Source organism: Alternaria arbusti (assembly GCF_024043155.1).
Source record: "Alternaria arbusti strain BMP 1465 chromosome Unknown scaffold_6, whole genome shotgun sequence".
Lineage (NCBI taxonomy): Eukaryota > Fungi > Ascomycota > Dothideomycetes > Pleosporales > Pleosporaceae > Alternaria > Alternaria arbusti.
In genome coordinates this window covers 485975-505368 of record NW_026249946.1, presented here as the reverse complement: position 1 = coordinate 505368, position 19394 = coordinate 485975, and the positions used below count along the sequence as shown (strand labels likewise).

At 53.9% G+C, this 19394-nt stretch overlaps 6 protein-coding genes across 6 annotated transcripts; 3 read left to right on the top strand and 3 right to left on the bottom strand.

Annotated features, from left to right (window-relative positions):
• Positions 1–29: 29 nt before the first annotated feature.
• J4E86_005365 (uncharacterized protein) lies at positions 30–3158 on the bottom strand (the record flags this gene model as incomplete). Its single annotated transcript, XM_051445899.1, has 1 exon — positions 30–3158. The coding sequence occupies one exon, from the start codon at positions 3156–3158 to the stop codon at positions 30–32; it is 3129 nt and encodes a 1042-aa protein (XP_051302666.1).
• A 269-nt stretch (positions 3159–3427) lies between these two features.
• Positions 3428–4432, bottom strand: J4E86_005364 (uncharacterized protein; the record flags this gene model as incomplete). The annotated part of the gene is made up of 1 exon (XM_051445898.1): positions 3428–4432. One exon carries the CDS (start codon positions 4430–4432, stop codon positions 3428–3430), a length of 1005 nt encoding a protein of 334 aa, XP_051302665.1.
• Positions 4433–5142: 710 nt separating this feature from the next.
• J4E86_005363 (uncharacterized protein) lies at positions 5143–6012 on the top strand (the record flags this gene model as incomplete). The annotated part of the gene is made up of 4 exons (XM_051445897.1): positions 5143–5302; positions 5358–5507; positions 5562–5630; positions 5687–6012. 4 exons carry the CDS (start codon positions 5143–5145, stop codon positions 6010–6012), a joined length of 705 nt encoding a protein of 234 aa, XP_051302664.1.
• Positions 6013–9612: 3600 nt separating this feature from the next.
• J4E86_005362 (uncharacterized protein) lies at positions 9613–10021 on the bottom strand (the record flags this gene model as incomplete). Its single annotated transcript, XM_051445896.1, has 3 exons — positions 9613–9653; positions 9693–9894; positions 9941–10021. 3 exons carry the CDS (start codon positions 10019–10021, stop codon positions 9613–9615), a joined length of 324 nt encoding a protein of 107 aa, XP_051302663.1.
• Positions 10022–13018: 2997 nt separating this feature from the next.
• Positions 13019–14229, top strand: J4E86_005361 (uncharacterized protein; the record flags this gene model as incomplete). Its single annotated transcript, XM_051445895.1, has 2 exons — positions 13019–13187; positions 13238–14229. The coding sequence occupies 2 exons, from the start codon at positions 13019–13021 to the stop codon at positions 14227–14229; spliced, it is 1161 nt and encodes a 386-aa protein (XP_051302662.1).
• A 751-nt stretch (positions 14230–14980) lies between these two features.
• J4E86_005360 (uncharacterized protein) lies at positions 14981–18161 on the top strand (the record flags this gene model as incomplete). The annotated part of the gene is made up of 3 exons (XM_051445894.1): positions 14981–15995; positions 16054–17405; positions 17487–18161. 3 exons carry the CDS (start codon positions 14981–14983, stop codon positions 18159–18161), a joined length of 3042 nt encoding a protein of 1013 aa, XP_051302661.1.
• Positions 18162–19394: the final 1233 nt, after the last annotated feature.

The following is a 19394-nucleotide window of genomic DNA, read 5'->3' as shown; positions in this document are numbered from 1 at the left end:
CGACCAATTATCCACAGGCGACGCTGCGTTCATTTCTGTTCGCTCGCTTTGCCGGTACTCCCGTTTCCCGCCTCGCCTCGCTGCTCGTCGCGCTTAAACTTCTCATCAGCCTCTTTGACTATTCTTTCCGCCTCGCCCATGATGTCGCTGCCTACCCTCCATCCTCGCAGTACTACGCCCTGCTCAGAGAGAACCTGCTCTGCATGTGCCCATCTCTGCCGCCACAACTGCTCCTTCTTTGTGCCGTACTGCTCGCCTGTAGCACCACCTAGGGTACTACCGGTGCTGGTGCGGTTGATGCCCTGCCGTGGCGCCGCAGTAGAGAATAGCTGAGACGTTTGCGCAGATATGGCCTGAGGGCGACTGTGGTAGGGTATGGAGGGGGCATTCTGCCACGCTGAAGATGCTTTGGAGCTTACGTACGATGCTGCGCTTGCGGCTGTGTCGCGGTTTCCGCGTCGAGGCGGAGGTGGAGGTGGGCCTTTGCGAACACCAGTTACATCCAGACTGGACGCATTGGAGCCGGGCTCCTCTGTTGAACGCAGTGCGGGTAGATTGCTGTAGACAGACCATAGCTTGTCGCGAGCCATCCCAGCGTATGACTGCTGATCTTCTGATGCCTGGCTCTGATAGCTCATAGATGGCTTAGGTCCTACTGGTGGTTTGGAGAGTGCTGATGTGTTTGCGCTTCTTGAGACACTGACTTGCTGTGCGAGCGGACTGGATTGAGTGACGGCCGCTGAGGTTTTTCGGGGCTTAGGTGGTTGCGGTCGCGGGTTGGAAGTGGATTGCGCATTGAATGATTCCGTCGATGGGCTCCTTAAAGCAACTGGCTTTTTAGGAGGCGGCGGCGCAGACTTCATGCTCGCATTCGAGGCGACTGATGAGCGATGTCTTTCGTTGTCGGCTTGAGTTTCGCTATTGAACTTCCTCAGCGCGGGTGAATCATCTACATCATCGTCGGAGGATAGGTCTATCAGATTGTTCGAGGGGGCTTGTTGCGATGTGGTGTGCGGGGAGGACTTCTCATCAGGCAAATTTGGTCGCTTGTTGTTCTCCGCATCCATGTCACGTAATGAGGCTGCAATGGCAGCTTTCAGTTCAGGGTCGTGCTCTTCAGACGGCGGTCGAGCCTTAGTCGAAGCTGCCGAGCTGCCACCGCTGTCACGTTGCGTCGATGGCGACGATGAAGAGCGGTCGCCCGGTGAGGACCCAGTGGAAGGATCGAAGAAGCCCGGGCTGTCTGTCGTAGTGACGTCGCGGATGAAGACAGCGACGACTCGCCCAGGATTCTCAAGCACAAAATCGGTGTAAACCTCCAGATCAGCCTCGCCACTATCTCCGATCAGGATGAAGTTCCGTTCCGGGAAATCTCTTGCGATCTTATCCAGAGTGACCTTCTTTCTCTCGGCGACGGGCTCGAATATGCCTTGGAGCATGCCGCTGTATTGCTTCAGGTGGAATGAGCCTGGTGGCAGTCCAGCCAACTCGAAGTATTTGGAGATGACAGGATATAGCTGCCAGGGCGAGTTGGAGACATAGTGGAACTTGACTCCTAGTTCCGCCATCCTGTTGTACCACTCTCTGACACCATCGATGGTGAGATCGACTAGGTCGCGGATGAAGACGTTGCGAAAGATTTCGCGAGCGCCGCTGCCAATAGCGGAGTGCTTTATTGTGTCGTCAATGTCGCTGATTATGCTGATACCCTGTGAGGCAGTGACAATCACTTCCTCGGTTGCCGATAGCTTGTCTGATGCTAAGATGCGAACGTGGGTGGGTACGAAGTCCAAAGACGCGCTCATACTGAAATGGCCTGCGGCGTCGGTGTATACGGTCCTCTGTTTCGATATGTTCTCATTGTAGAAGAAGACGCTGATGGGCGTATTGGCCATGGGTATCGCTAGGAAGTGTCGCAGTCGAGCCATCAACCGAGCGTTGGCTTCAGCGAGTTCTGATGGGCTCATCTCCGACGGCTGGTTCCATGACCCTCTCTTCTGCAACGGTTGGATACTGGCTTCGCTTCTCATGGAATCCTTAGAAGTGCTGTGAGCGAGCTGGTGGGTCCTGCCGTTGTTCGGCCGCGTGCTGTTCCCACTCTCTGTTCGGTATAGCTGCGTGTCGTCCATGTCCTTGGCTGGCCTCTCGCTGTAAGCACCGCGTGCTGCAGCTCTTGCCTCTCTCTCGCCCCTCCGTAGAATTTCCTCGGCCTCTCTGGCCGCCATGGCTTCGTCCTGCTGGGCGTCGCGCAGGTGGGCTCGTTCGCGGAAGCCGTGCCGTTGCGGACTCGTATCCCGACTACTCTCCGCAGATGAGTTGGGTGTAGCAGGTGCCTGTACGCCGACTAACTGCCGTGCGAGGCCGATGAATAGCCTCTGCTTCCGTGACATCTGCCCCCTGTGTGGCGAGTATATCCAGCCGCGCACATCGACGTCGACGACTGCGTTGTCATCCTCGTAGTTGTTCCACTGCTGCTTCCAGAACTCGGCATCGCCGGCACCAGTTGAGTCTCGAACGTCGCGCCCTTGGCCTTCCGTCTCCTGGATGGTGCCTGGCTGTGCTTCTGGCTTCCGCTTAATGTGTCGCCGGGCATAGCTGGGAAAGAGTATCATCTCCTCCCGCCCGCTCCTAACGACGGCGGCATCTGGGAACCCGCCTGGTGTATCGTCCTCGTAGTCATATTGTGCCTCCTTGCTACTCCAGTTGGGGGCATACTGCTGGGTGTATGTCTGCCGGAGTTCGTTCGCGGCCTTGAGATAGCCCGCCAGCTTCCGTCTCCGCGTCCCAGGCTCTCGCGCCTCGTAGCTCTCTTGGTACGTCATTGCTCTGTTGCCGGAAGGTGTAGTTCCCGGACGCGTGGCTATCTGCTGTCGTCGCAGCCTCGCAGCATCTTCGAGATAGCTGCGGCCGCTCAACCTCCGCGTGTAGCCTCGCAGGCGCTGGACAATGCCCTGCTTCCCCTGCGCCTTGGCAGCCTGACGGTAGACGATGTATTTGTAGATGCGGGCCTTGGCGCTGTTCTTGAACGAGTGGAGCGTGTCGTGGCGGAACTTGGAGAGGTGAAGGCGCGCGCGTGCTCGAGTCCGGGGGAAGAGGAAGCGCAGGAGCGACGAGGGACCGTGGGCGGCGGGCTTGCGGCGGAAGGGCGATTTGGGCATTCAGCCGACTCAGCGGGCTGCAGCTGTCTGACTTTGCTGGACGAGGGAATGCGCAGGCTTCGAGGCACCCGATGCATGTTCTAGGCACTATGATGCTCCAATTCGGCTGCCGGTACGTCATGTGTGGAGGTGCCTGCGCCTCTAGTCTCAGCCACATGTCAGCTGGGTCTGGCAACACGGCATCGTCTTTGGCAATTCACCATACAGCTGCGCAACAATTTCTTGGTAGTCGTGTCCTCTCTAATCCTAGGTTCTGAATTCGCCAACCTTCAGCGCTTCGAGAATGCCGCATCAACCGCCTTGCTGATATGTGGGACATCCTTCTCTAGTGCATCGATAATCTCGTCCCACATCCTTGCACTTAGCTCCTTCATCTCAGGTCCTGCCAGGCTCGGTGAAGTTGGCTGAATGCTGTCCTCTTTCCAAAACCTGCCATGTACACTCTCCCCCTGGGTGGTCCCACTCAACACCATGTTCGCAGCAGAAGCCGCAGATCTCATGAACAAGAAGATGAAGAAGAACGCCAATATGTGCACGCCGGGAAAGAAGCGATCGCGTCCCAAGTCGGTGTTGACCCAACCGGGGCAGATGCTGGTGATGATGACATCGCCTGAAGATATCTCTTCTGCAAGCTTGTTCGTAGCGTGCATAAGGAAGACCTTGGAGAACTTGTACTGGCTGCCCTCCTTGTGGTTTTCTTCTTTGTTGTAGTGCTCGAGTACGCTGGGCTTGTGCCGGACCTCTAGCGGAACAACGGCGCGCTGATGTAGGCCAGAGTTGACAAACTCAAGAACTGGGATTTTGCCAGTGTGCTGTTGAGACTCCTTCAGTTTTGGTAGAAGCAAAACGGCCAAAAGTGTTGTAGACAGCGTGTTGACCTGTATGTCCTCTTCCCATCCATATTTTGACTGTATGAACTTGACTCGCCAAGCACCAGCGTTCAACACAGCTATGTCGAGATGGTCAAGCGCGTTTGCGCGGTTGGCGAAAGCTTCCACGCTGTCATACGACATCATATCGAGTTCCCAAACCTCCAGCTGATCATTGCATCTGAGCCGAGCCTCCAGAGCCGATCTCGTGGATTCGCCTTTCTTCACATCGCGCGCGGCGATGATGACTTTGGCGGCACCCAATTTCGCAAACTTGAAGACTGCCTCTACGCCGATACCCGAAGTCGCACCAGTCACAATGATGTTCCTGCCAGTATAATCTTCATGGACCTCTTTTGGGGGTGTGATCCATTTGCTTTTGAAGACTCTGAATATGCCAGCCATCGTGGACGAAAAGAAGGTGAATGGTTTACCGATGAGTTGAAGTGTAGAACACTGTTGCAGAGAAGATATTGAGAGCTGAATGCGATCGAAAACAAGTACGATATGATTGGGAAATAGGGTGCAAATGCAGGACGAAGGCTCGCCCTAAATGGAGCTCTCTTGCGGCGTAGCTCAGCTCCGATTCGTCCACGAGTGTTGTCCAGTCTCTCAGACCGCAAGACACGTACTGGGCAACAAGTCGAGAATTGTGTACACTCTAATACGACGAACTCGAATGTCCACTGGGATCTACAAAAAACCGATGTTCCCTCAAGATGGCTTCGATCTGGATGCTGAGGGCTGCGCAGGAGAGCTCCTCTACTTCAGTGAACGAATGGGTATCTTTGCACAAGAATCCTTTCCCAACAACCCCGAACTTAAACAGGGGCGCTTCGTATGTTGAGCGAGTATAGCTAGGTAATGGGATGTGAGCGACAAATGGATAGAAGTTAGGGCGATGCAAGACGTCTTTCCCATCCAGAGTTCATGACTAGCGGGGCTTGGCATACGTGAGTGGTTGGCGATTTCGGGCAGCGTCAACGACGTAAACACGCGAGTGAAGGTAGAATTGTATGCGCCGCCTCGCCATGATAGCTCCATACCCATCGCCCCCTCGTAACCGCTAAACCAACACCACTACTCTCGCCCGACTCACTGCGCAACCCCCCACAATGGCCTACAACCAACGCCCACCACGAGGCCCCGCGGCCGCTGGAGGTGCCCCAAACATGGGCCCGGACTTCAACGCCATGCTCCAGCGCTCCATGCAGGCACCTGGACAGCTGCAACCCCCAGGCTCCGAGATTCCACGCGGGCCCTCGCCGTCTTCTGGTGAGCCACGAGCCCCGCCGACACGCACAATGGCGCAGTGCTAATACCGCCCCAGGTTACGAAGGCGTATACAGTGCCACTCCACCACCACAACATGCGAACATGCTCGGTGGTGCACGAGGGCAGGCGCCGCCCCCTGTACTCCCCGTCGACCTCCCACCGCAGGCCTTCCTGACATCGGCAATGCTATTAGACATGGTGGACAGTATGGACACACCTAGCCAGGAGTCTGAGAGGACATGACGTTGACACAATTCAGAAAAGGTCGACGTACTACTGCGTGACGAGAAAGAGTACATTGGCATATTACGCTCCTACGACCAATTCGGTGCGTCCACCACCAGCCCTCCCCGCGTCATCGATACCGCAGCTAACGCTCCCCAGCCAACCTCGTCCTCACAGAATGCTACGAGCGAATAGCAGCCCGCAACCCCGATGCATCGCCCTCCTCCGACCTCTCCGTGCCCCGCTGGCTAATACACGACGTCAAGCTCCCCGGCGTCATGACCGTACGAGGCGAGAACGTCACCATATGCGCGACCGTCGACCTCGACCGAGAAGAACACCCCAAAGGCGCAATGTTCGCCGAAGAAGACCAAGTCCGCGCGCTGGCAGCGTCCCAAAAAGCAGAGAAGAAGGAGGTGGATTCGCGGAAAGCAAAGGCGTTGAAGCAGGCTGGTATTGAGCCTGGCTTTGGTATGCAAGGGTAGTTGGTCAGATTAGGTCCACCACGAATACAAAAAGGCAAAAACACGGGGAACGGGGAATATGAATTATGACATGGAAGCTTTGGTGGCATCGGAAAGAGACTCGTTATGGTCTCTGGCTAGCTACGCTTGGCCGTGGTTATGATATCAATGATACCAGGACACTATGTCCACCTGCAATTGGGCAACGTCTCGATTTGGGGGTTTTGGAGCGTCGACTGATCCGGCTAGAGTGATGTCTTGCTACGTTTGAAACGATATAGGCCGACTGGAGTCCGAAAATCGAACAAAGAGGGATTGTCTAAACTCTTCTCGGACTTCATGACTTGACTTCAAATAACGTGATGTTGCTGTGTGACAAGTTCAGGTTCTTCGATGAAAGCGACAGTGTCATGACCAGTACACGTTCAGGGAGTAGAGCATTCCAGGAGTCACAGACATTCTTCTGTCAAATACTATCTAGTACCAGATTGTGTTATGAGATCACTATACATACACTGCCCAGTCGAGTCTATGATCACTACAGTATCTTTACGATTGCATTGTCTGGCGTCATGGTGCCTAGGAATCACATTCCAGTCGCGAACCCCTAATTGTGGGTACCTGGGAGGCTTGTGGTGCGTCACTTCAATGTGTCTTCGATGTATGCAGCAATAACAGCAAACCCTAGCGCAGCTGGTAGTCAAGACTCTCAGTACCGTATGTGTGGCGTGATGCATTCTTGCCGCTCCATAGCTTCATTTGGACATGGCACAGCGGAGGAGCTCAAGCGATAGCCCGATCTAACGGCGCCGATCGTCTAAATGAGGACTGAGAAAGACTGCCATGGCGATTCATGTATCGCTATGATGACAGCAGACAACTCAAGGCATCTATCCTTGGACAGGCCCTGCCCCTTGTACTACGACGTGGCTGTAGCAATACATGTCCTGCAAGACACAGCATACAGCATGCATGAGGCTCCACTGTGGTACATCAAGCTGCGCCTGGCAGCTGTCCAGTCCAGCCTAACGGTATATGCTAAGCCCAGGCGGCTCGATAGCACTGCCTCATTCGAACCGAGAGTGTATATGGCCGTCGAGGCCGCGCTACCGAGCGTATTCGCGTGATCGTAATGAGGTACGGGTGGAGCCGTCAATATAGGCACGGCGCGTTCGAGGTGGGTATGGTGGGTACATGTATGCAGTGAGCTGCATTCGGTGACGGACGTAGGTCCGCTGCGCTGAGGGGTCACCGAGCTGTCCCCTTCGTTGCTACGATGAAGGCGCAGGTCGGAGGGACAAGACTTCTCGTGTCACTCCGCTGCACTACTGTTGTGTCATAACATGGACACTGGAGTCAACATACGATGCGTTTGTGAGTTCCACTTACTGCTGATGCTGGGGAGATGCTCAGGCGGGAGGCACATAGTCACCAGTACCCAGCAATCTCGTCCCGACGGCCACGGTGCACTGACGGGACTTCCATGGAAGGTTCCAGCAGGCGGCTCGCGACAAGACCGTCAGCCTGCACGATGCAGCTTGAACTCTGACGGGAGAGTAGGGCCGGTGTTGGACCAGGCTACGGGAAGAAGCAGATGTCAAACGGCGGCTAGTGCTCCTTCCATTGTGGGTCTTGGCTACTCACCAGAGTGAACGACTCTTGAGCGAACAACGGAGCTTCCTGCACAAGAACAGAACTCATTCGTACAATGGATATTCTGTACTAAAGCTGCAGTGAAGCCTTGATCCGTCGTTAGTACTGTCTTGGGCGCGCGACGTATAGCGTCATCCGCAGAAGGCTCGGCTTGGTTGAGAAAGATCTGGCAAAGCCTCTTGACCTTGCTGAATCCGATTTTCGACAGATATGCGAGGCGCTGCAGCTCTCGTTACCGGTGTTGAGGTGCAGGAGGCTGAGAGATACGGTAGAGCGATGCGGGTAGTGGCGACTGTGCCCCCTAGTTCACTCCGTGTGAGACGCGTGATAGTGGGATGCATTCCGCGTGTCGCAGTCGGATCTCGGGCACGGGGAGATGTAGAGAGTACAGGAGGCCGTTGTGTACAAGAGTTTGAAGATGAGAAGTGGATGTGGCTGCCCTTTGACATGGATGAGGCAAGTACTAGTTGCTAGGGTACCATACTTTGGAGGCAGTCACGTCGGACATGTTCTGTCTCCAGCCCTCACGACCTTTCACCCTCTTCATCAAGCTGTCATCCGGCTCGGTATCAGCATCTACGATGCCACATCCTTTAGGAACCTCTAACACGATGGCGTAGTTGTCACACAGACGTGCGGCTCCCCTCCGATGTCACAACGCTCCCGCACACGCTCCTCGGCCAGCAAGCAAGCATTGAACCTTTGCGCCGGTAACCTCCTCGGGCTTACAAGCCTGGAAGTCCAGAGATGCCCGACCAACTCTGCAGGCCATGATTGTCCATTACTTACGCTTCCAGCGATGGCCAGAGTTGTTACGCAGATGAACCACACCCCTCTGACGAGCGGGGTGAGCAGCTCATGAGACCGTAGGAGCATCTAAAGATCGATCAGCCTAGCCGACCTCGGAAGGACACACCGATGAGCTGCCCTCAGCTGCGTCATACAAGACCGCTTCGCCCACTCGCTCCACGACTCGACGCTTAGCGACCCTTACCCTGCGACGCTGGCCCACACGACATACACAAGAGTTTCTTTCTTCCATTGTTAGCAGCGAATGAGTATACCTCGTTGGAACAACAGGAGACGAAATTTGATAGCGTCCAATACTAGAATGCATTGTTCCTAGATTGAGACATGCGAAAGGGCAGCGTCGAAAAGGAAACGCCAAAAGAAACCGGAGAAAATGCCATGCGCGGTCTAGAACCGTCGTTGTTTCCGACTCTTTCGAGATTGGGCTGTATGCACAATGCACGGGGACGGAAAAGCCACGACGCCAAGGCCAGATGCACGCTGCGTGCCAATCAACAATGAGTAGCCAGCGTCGGGGAATTGAGACGTGTGGAAAGCTGCAGGTACATGGAAAAGCAAGCAAGAGACATTGGAAGTAGGCAGATACCGGATTGGGCAGCGCACAACACCCTCGGCACTGCCCAGGCTACGTACCAGAGCACTATACACAACCCCGAGTCGAGCCCGCTCGGTGTAGCCGCATGGAACGCTGCGGTTGTATAGTCCGCTTCGCTCGACGCGATATCTCTTGCCGATGCGTCTCCTCGAAGCCTCCACAACGATCGCACAAAGATAGCTTGCTGGATCCTATGGCGCTCCGTCTCCTCGTGAGGTGGTTTCGCTAGTTGCTCTTTCCTCGCTATGCACGCCGCGCTTTGTGGTCTGGGGTATCAGGCTCGAATACCAAATATTCGTCGGGTGTTCCTGTTCTCGACTTTGAACGCGCGCTGTGAAAGACAAATCTCCTCCCGGGGGCTTGGGATTTACACATCCCGTATTGGATCGTATGGGCGAGTTTCGCTTGGTGAATACTCCGTTCGTTGTGGGCTCGATGACTGAACGCTGCTGTCTGGAGGCGATTGGGCTGTCTGGACTTGTATTGGTGACCCCGATCCTGACCCTGAGCTCGTGCCTGGCATCCCTTGTAGCATGCTGCCGGCTTCTGCAAAGTCATTTGAATCAGCTAATGTACTTGTACAGGGCGTCACCGTAGCCGACCGCTACCTCGAGTCACCAGAGTTGGGCACAAATGCACATACCATATTTCCGCTGGATGTCTCGGAGCAACTGCGACACCCGCCACTTCAGGATGATCATCTCGACAGGTGGGATACCTTCAGCACTCAGGCGGGCGTTGATCCTCTCCAGCATTTGTTCTTTCTCGTTCGCGGGGATGAGGATCCATCTTTTCCAGTCAGGGTGCGCCTCTGCAAGCTGCCTGGCCTCGTCTTTGGTTATGAACTAGTCCCGTTAGCCAAGCATACCCTTGCGACAAGAGTATACCTACGTAGAATCGGTCCCATTGTTCCTGGCTGTGGTTTGCAGCTGTTCGGGCCTCTTGGACCGTCGCATTTATCCGAATACTCATGGCGACTGGACGACCTGGGGACAACGAACGACGCTCAAAGAAAGCCTGCTAGTTTCTGGAATCACAGGAAGCAAGAGGAGCGGGAGATTTTAGGGCACCGCGGTCTACCCCCCGCTTCCGCCTAGTCTTGGCAGGATTTTGTTTTGAGGGAGGCTGAGGTGAGGAACTGTGACGGTGCTCGCAGGGCTCGGGCCTTAGAAAGTCGGAATCGGCGGTGGCTGAAATGCTTGTGCGTCATTCTCCAAAGGATGTCATTGGCAGAAAGCACCTCGAGTAAGAACGGCAATTTCTCATGTCTATTGTTTTTCCACGAACCTCCTGGCAGACGTTGGTTCTCGTGTCATATCGCCCTTGTGGTGGGCCACCGACGAAGGACGATCAGCTCTTGCTGTCAAATTTCATGCCGTACGCCCATTTGAACGTTCCAGCACGGACATTCGGTAGTCTTCGGCAACACCACGTTCAGTAATTCTAGGAACGATGCGATTGCTTTTCCAATCGCAGCCGTTCTTAACGAATATGTGTCGTACAAATACAATATAGGTCATTCAGTAATTCAGCACCAGGCGACCGGTCACGCATGGTTTCGCCTGACCAACACGAAGATTATTCAGGAGGTGCGGGATCCTTGCAATTAAGAGGCCTCTGCCGCAGCCGAGCGCGGAAAATTCGATACTGTACGCGTTCGGCCGCTATGGTCGATCAACCGTGTACGCGGACCCGGGGTCAGACTCGATAGTCCAGGTCACATTTCCGGCCCTAACCGGCCCGAGCCTCAATGTGCAGCACGTTCCAGGGCTATCCTAGAGAGCTGATGTGTGGGATGCTATACCACAACGCTTTGCTTTGCCCTCTTGTCTCAATTTTCAAAAGCCAGATCCTCAAATTTGGGCCTGAAACGTACCCCAGGGCAGACCTCTCCTTGCTTCATCTAGTACGACGTCCCTGCTCATATCCTCTTCTGGTTCCAACGGCGACACTGCGGGGCACTAACTGGAACGGCAAGTTACGCCGTGCGCTTTCGACTTCGAGTTCCCACGTCTTACGCGCCTCGCGTGGGACTGAGACATGCAACACCAGACTCGTGGTCATTGTTCCCAACGCTGCCTGTACTTCGGTTACGCCACGCGACGGCACTAGCTCAGATCTTAGTTCTGTGTACCGCTATACAAGGTCAGCTCTGCAGCCCATAAGCAAGATGCCGGTTGCACGGCATGCAAAACAATGCGCGACCGCTGCCAGATCAAGGTCGACTGCATCATCGAGCATGCGACTGTCTGTATGCATATTCCGAGTTGGAAAGGCGCCTACCGAAAAGAACCCCGACTCCGAATGGTTGTCCCACTATTGGATGACTCGCCATCTTTCACCGCCCACGTCAGGTTACTCACCGGTGGTTGCTCACTATCGCGATCTGACTTGCTGACAGTTGGCGGCGTCGTTGACGTCCACCATGTTGTATAACTCCAACTACCCCCACACTAGGCGTCCGTACCACACGGTTGCGTCTGCCATGCCATCACCGCCCGGATTAAACTGCTCGACTAAGGCCTGCAATCCAGACCACTTGGTGCAGAGTTGGGCGCCTTCGTTACGAACGACACGCTGTCAGCAAATCTCCTCAGGTTACGCCATGCATGTTGGTTTCCAGAAAGCAAGAAAAAGGATGAAATAACAGGGTGGATCTGATCCGAGCACCGTTCTCGCGACCGTTAGCGTGGAGATGGAAGGACCAAACTTCGCCATCCCTATCCTTGCCTTGGTCCCTCGACACGAAGTGCCGTAGTAGTTCAGTAGTACATGGGTTCGGCGCCAATCATTGGTATTACATTGACATGGTTTGGCCCATATCACTTCATGGGATATGAAATGGAAGGACCAGCACTGACACATCTCAGCTCCAGGACATGCAGGCAGACTTTGTACGCGCACGTGCGTCGCTGCAGCCCTATGCTCGACATGACCCAGGTAAAGCGAGCGGCAGGGCAAAGTCGGGATAAAGGCTTTCTTCTTCTCAGCGACTTCTCCCGTTCTCCCTAATATTATCCGAACGCTGGGGTTGCTTGCTTTTATCAGCGGGCAACTGCCGATTAATCAAGTTCATTATCGTCTGGAGACCGCATTGGACCTGGTGCTCCTTGTTAGCATTATCGTTTGATCGGCTTTGTTGATTGCTAGTCATCTTTCGCATTCGCATTTGCCTCATCGTACTGCCACCTTCTCATCTAGAGACCTTTGCTCATCCCGGATTTCCATTTTGCGCATTGCTTGTTCTTCTCCCCTCTCAGCGCGCAACGGACGTTTGTGCATCTCCACCAAAGCTCCACTCAAAGCCAAGACTGTGCGGTTACGAACGTCAAGATAGATAACACTATCAAGACGCCTACGGAGCCTGCGAAAGAGCTTGGTGCAAACCGATGCTGCAATTTACTCCAGCCGACTCGGCAATGTTTCTTCCATTACCTAATAAAAGTCTTGATAACTTCTCCTACTATCGAGTCTTTCTTGGTTCGTTATCACTTGTTTCGTTTCATCGCCTCTTCCGCTTCCGGGTACAATCCTTGTTTCGTTGATGCTGGTTTGTCGGAAAGTCTGTGCCGAATACATTGCATGGTTTGTTAGCCGCGGGGAAATTCTGCAACTTCGCCTCCGTGGTTGCTATATGCTTTACGCAACTGTCGCGATTACTGATTATTTTCCTCTCACATATTTCCAGAGATATAAAAATCTACTCGATGTAATGCGGGAGCTGGCGGTCCGATGCATCCTTGCCAAACATGGTAATTGAAAGGAAGCCCCTTCGTCTCTAGTGCACCAATTACGACCATGCTAGGACCTTGGCTACTATATTACCCCACAACTAGAGTCACTTCAAGGTACGATTGCCGTGTGATCCAATTCAAAGCGGAGAGCCCTGTGCCGCTCCGCTTCGAGTGAGTATTGAGCGTAGTCGCGACAGATTCCTATAAGTTCTGTGGCAGCGAGCCCTACATAGCAATGGCACACTCGCCGAAACCGAAGTCCCGTTTCAGCATCATGAAGATACTCCCGATACTTGCCCTTGGCGCGGCTGCGACAGCGTTGCCCTCGGCAATCGATCTGTCCCCACGAGCCTCCATCTCAAAAGTTGATGGTCTCAAGTTCAACATTGATGGTGTAACTAAGTGTAAGTCGATAGACCGCTAGCCATCTTCGCACCACTCATATTGTCATTAGATTACGCTGGAACCAACTCCTACTGGATCCCTTTCTTGACAAACGATAATGATGTCGATGTAATCATGGGCCACCTAGCCACCTCGGGCCAGAAAGTACTCCGGATATGGGGTTTCAACGACGTCAAAACCATTCCAAATTCCGGCACAGTATACTTCCAGTCCTTCTCTGGATCTACCGCCACGATCAACACAGGCACAAATGGTCTCCAGCGCCTCGACGCCGTAGTCAATGCTGCAGAAAAACACGGAATAAAGCTCATCATCAACTTTGTGAACAACTGGACCGATTACGGGGGCATGGCCGCCTACTTTTCCGCGTGCGGCGTAATCAGCAATGCGCAGTGGTACACAGCGACTAAATGCCAGACCATGTACCAGGCGTACATCAAAGCTGTCATTTCGCGTCATCGCAACTCCAACGCTGTGTTCGCGTGGGAACTGGCCAATGAACCGCGCTGCAGTCTCTGCCAGACATCGGTCCTTACGAACTGGATCCGCCAAACGAGTGACTACATCCGCTCTCTCGACTCGGACCACATGATCACCGTGGGCGATGAGGGCTTCGGTCTTTCGGGCGACGGCTCCTACCCCTACCAGTATACTGAAGGCATAGACTGGGAAGCAAATTTGAGATTGGGCAACATAAGTTTCGGCACCTTCCACCTGTACCCGGATAGCTGGGGCGTAAGCAACTCGTTTGGCGACGGCTGGATTGAAGCGCATGCTCAGATTTGTGAAAAGCTCAACAAACCGTGTCTGTTTGAGGAATACGGTGTACCCAAGAAGGAGGATCACTGTCCTGTGGAGGGGGGCTGGCAGAAGACCAGTTTGTCGTTGAGAGATAGTGGGATGGCGGCGGATCTGTTTTGGCAGCTGGGGGATACGGTACAGAGTACGGGGCAGTTGACGCATGATGATGGGCATACAGTTTATTATGGGAGTGCGGACTGGAAGTGTCTGGTTGATGAGCATGTCAAGGCTATCGGGTAGAATGCAGGCGTGAAGCCCGTCCAGTGTTGGTGCTTTCCTTAGCTCACAACGCGACGCGTGGAGCCTCCGTTTGTGGGGAGGGGCTGAACCCCAACACTCCACCGTGTACCACATCACCAAACCCGATTGATTCCCCCCAAGGGTTGTCACGCATCACCAGGCCCATTGAGACACCCTGATATCGTCTGCCTACAGCTTGGCAATGATTGTTTGCATTGCTGCGCAGGGCATATTGCAAACTGCAGAAGGAGACACAAGCTTCGTCAAGCTTGCCGAACGGCCAGACATGCTCACAAAGCGCAAGCAGCCGTGATGGACAGCTGCGCATTCGCTACCGGTTAGAAGAGGCACTATGGAGACTATGGACCACTACGAGGCACAGCAGAGTGGTCTGGATGTAGTTTGGGGGCCATAATCAAGCGCCACAAGCGAACAGCGTGCAGCCGCCCAGCGACAGCTGAACGTGCGTGCAACCGCAGCGGACAGTCGGGTCATCTCTTGAGGCCTTATTCTTCAGGCTTTTCGCCGATTAACCTTGCGATGTCGTCTCTTCTCTTTGCGACAGTCTATTTCCTCTCTCCCCTGTCGTGAAGTCTTGCCGTCGCATCCAAGCTGAGCCGCTCACCTGCAGCCCCAGGTCATACAAACGCGGCCTCGCGCAGCCTCCCGCCAATACCGACCGCAAGAGCACTATAAGAAGAGAAGGCTGAAACGCAGGCAACAACAAGAGGGGCGCTATACGCTAGGCATCATGGTCGACCGCCGGCCACTCATGCAGGAGTCCTCGGACCTCTCTGAGAGCTCAGACAATACGCCCGCCCTGCCTTCGCTCGGCTTCTCCAGCAACTCCCATACCCTTGGGCTTACTACCCCGCCGCCTGCGCGACCGCACTACGCACGGCTCCAGAGCGATACCACCGCCGTCGGTCGCAACACACCAAGCATCGTACAGGAGGAGGACGAGGAGGAAGATATCGCAGACGGCTTCCAGCGCGGCAAGGACAATGGACTAGGCATAGCAACATCTCCTGTCGCGACAACGCAGACGGCCAGGCGCGTTAGCATACAACCCATTCCGCGACGAGCCGTCGGTCCCGGCCCCAAGAGCCCACCCACGAAAAGCCCCGGCGCATTCTCGCCTCTAGGCTCAGCCGACCCGTACTTTGGAGGCTTCCCCAAGAGCTCAAATGAGTCCACACCCGATCTGCGACGAGACAGGTTCAGCCCCGACGTTGGCAGAGCGAGCCCCGACGTCGGCACATACGAAGAGTTTCGGCACGGCATACTCAAGAACGCAAAGCAAAGCAACAGCAGCATAAATGAATACGAAACATACATACACTCCGCTGATACCGATGGACTCCGAGGTGGCGGCGCCGCTCCCTCGATCAAGTCGGCATACGAAAATGACTTTCGCCCAACTCATGAATGCGCGACTACAAGAGACTTTTACCACCCACGCTTTACCTGGCTCAATCTGTCTTTGATCGTCATATCCTTGTTCTCGTGCTTGTTCTCAGGCATCTTCTTGGCCCTGGCTATCCGTGCCCCTCATTATGGGCGGCGCATTACTAGCCATGGGCCTATTACACCAGCTGATGCTATTTTGCTTACGACGGTCATGGCGAAGCTTATTGAGCTGTCTTTTGTGACGGCTTTTGTGGCTTTCCTTGGGCAGGTACTTAGTCGGAGGGCGTTTATGAAGGATCATGGGAGGGGGGTCACGCTGTCGGAACTTAGTATGTGGAGGTGGGTTGTTCAACCAGGTAAGCAGATGTCTTGTGTGGATCGTTTGTGAGGCGTGTTCTGACCTTTTTGTGATAGGCACTTTGATCACCCACTGGGAGACTGCAAAGTATGCTGGACTGTCTTTTCTGGGCATACTGAGTTTGCTGAGCGCTGTTCTGGCGACGCTTTACTCATCTGCAGCTGCCGCTACTGTTCAGCCTATGCTAAGAGATGGTAATTGGGATAACGGCCTGGTCCTGGCTGGTCGTGTCAAGAGCGACTTCGCAAACATCAATTATCTCAAGGAAATGTGCCAGACACCGATTCGAACCGACAAGAATGCCCAAGGAGAAACATGCTTACAAATGGAACACGCTGGCCAAGGATACCACAATTTCCAGCGCTACCTCTCAGATTGGGATCTGTCAGCCAGGAACGGCAACGGCACTTCAATCCAAAAGTTACGACCCCAAGGCTTTGGGCTTCTGTACGAAAACACTACGGTCACTGGGCAATGGATCGACATCGTCAACACTACTGAGACGTCCCAGAAGCACGGTAGAGTTATCAACAACGTGACAATGGCTATGCCCCACTCGGGCGTCTTCGCTGCTGCCCGCGACCAAAGAAATGGAATCCTGCAGCCTGAGGAGCTAAACTCCGAAGGAACGTACTCGTTGCGCGCTTCGGTGCCATCACCAGTGTTGAACGTATTATGCGTAAACATGAACAAGACAGAGCTAGAACCCATCGTATACACCGCCTGGCCTAATGATGATGAGGTCGATCTTCTTTCTTGGGGAAACGTTCCCGGTATCAGGGACAACGCGACCACAACCAACAAGACTGTGGTGGATGAGATCTTCGGCTGGGATGTTAACGACACAACAACCACGAAGAATTGGCCGCCTGTCTTCGGCAAATACCCCTTGCCTTTCAACACAATCATGAACCACACTAGCTTTGCCTGGGGACGATCCGCAATTTATCTGCTAGGACAAGGAGGACCAGATGATGTTGGCATGGATGGAACGGGCATCTTCTCGCTATGCAAATTACATCTTACAGTTAGACCGGGATGCAGTACACGACATAACGTTACCGGCTCGGGCGCCACTATGGAAGCACTTTGCGAAGATCCCAACGACAAAAAGGCCTTCGTCGAGACAGGAGACGAAGTCAGCGTCAATACAAAGGGCGTGGCTAATTGGCGCGACATAGGTACTGACTGGTCCAACAGTCTGTCACTCGGCACTGGCCTCATGGATGCAAATGCGAGTACATCCAGACTATTGACACAGCTGGTGTTGAAGCCTACCAACCCGGATCCAGAAAACCTTCAGGTCGACCTAAGCAATGCCATACCCAGCTTAGGGGAGGCTCTTGCTGTTTTGGCGGGGTGTACTCTGCTGTTGAGTATGGTGGATACGCCTTTTGTGACATTCTGGGTATGCATCTCTTTGTCTCCTGCTATTGGCGTCTCGCCGCTTCCTACACTCGACAAGCGAACTCGCTGACCCAAACCACAGAACTATTCCCACCCTATGCTCGACGAGTACCAAACGCAATACTTCAACGCCTCGCTCAAAGCCCAACAATATGCATCCGGGGGCATGCCCGGCGCTTCCAAAGCATGGGTACTCATACTTGCTCTCGTCTTCGCCATGAACGTCTTCGTCCTCATCTACTTCATCTTCCACCGCGGCCTGGTAACGGACTTTTGCGAACCGCCAAACCTCTTCGCCCTCGCCGTCAACTCGCCCCCGTCGCACGTCCTCGCCGGATCTTGTGGCGGCGGCCCAGAAGGCAAACAATACATGGTAAACTGGTTCGTAAACCACGAGGGCAACCACTTATACATGGAGCCTGGAGAGAAATCGCATCTCCTCGGTAGCCACGGCCACGGCCAGCCGCACGTACACATGCATGCCCATACCCACGGACCGATACACGAAGCTTCACCAAGAGAAGTCAAAGGTGTTAACGGCTTCTTCGCCCAGATAGCCGAAACGGTCAAACGCAGATTCAGTATGAGAGAACGTTCTGCACCGACAAAACTACGGCCTGCTAGTGGAGTGGAGAGTCTCAGACCACCTGTGACTGTTAGGCCGGGTAGTATAGCGTCGGATTATGAAATGGAGGATGGGCAGACGAGGACGTCGAGGCAGTATCAGAAGTTGGCGAAGAGGAGGAGTATGCTTTGAGCTTTTTTGGCTTGAGTGGAGATGAATTGGTGTGGCTATGTAATGTTTATATGTAATGAATGTTTAGACGATGCTCACGTCTACCATCTAATGACGTGATCTCCGCCCTCTCTTGTGTGTATTGCTGTCACTTCCTTCCGTCACATTGGTTATCTAAAACCTTAGCCCTGTGTAGTTTAGCGAAGTTGTAACGGTATTCGAGTAAGGTGGGCGTACGCTGGGCGCTCCTCCATCTCCCGGTTGACCATCACCGTCTACTCTTGGCTGTTACCATTTAGTACTATGCATTGAGGCTTCGACTAGCCTTTGCAGACCTTGTAACCTCCGTCCCCAGGCGCCGGATCAGTACGTATTGCCTTTGGCTATCGATCTTCAGTTTCGTGTCGTGAAAGCACGATTGAGTGTGGGCGAACCCTATACCCTCCATCGATAGGTTGGGTCTCTCCTGGTTGTTTCGGCTATAGCTGGTCAGAATTGCATCTTCCGGAGAACATCTGATGTTGTAGTAGCCTAGCATCAAGCCCCACGACATTGGTTGGCCCATACGGGTGATAAAGCGAATCATGCGTACCCTTCTCTCGTAGGAAGCCATGTTAGAGCTGCTAGCGCACTAAAGTGCAGAGGTGACGATGCCTGAAAGAACGTTGGGGATAAGTGTTGTTGAGAGATGTCAAGAACGAAGGATGCTTTGCAAAAACGAGAGATAGCACGACACTCTTATCTGGAACTCATGAGCGGGAAGCAACCTCGCGATTGAGCAGCTGACAGTATATCTACATGCACTAGTATCCAACCGAGACATTCATTATCAGCCATTCGTCCAACTTCACCGATGAGACATCCACCAGTCGACAAGGCTGGCCCTTTGCCCTATCACCGTGGCACGAAATACACATACCCCGCTCTCGTAGGCGGATCTTGCGGCCTGGATAGTACGTGAAGGCTTGAACGCTAGGATTGTAATCTATAATGCTCGAGGAAGGAGCGGTGTGGCTCCCTGTCAAAGTCTCATTCTTTGCTATCGGAGTGACGAACGGCGAAACGGTCCAATGGATGTCGAACACACCTTCCCTAGATATCACGGGAACAGATGATGTTACGCATTCTGGGATAACGGCAGACTTTGGGGCATACTTGAACACTGCGCTCGCTCATGCTGTGAGTGCGGAAAATACCCAGGAAATTAAGGCAAGGGACTATTATTTTGGATGCGACAGATGGTAGCGTTATTGA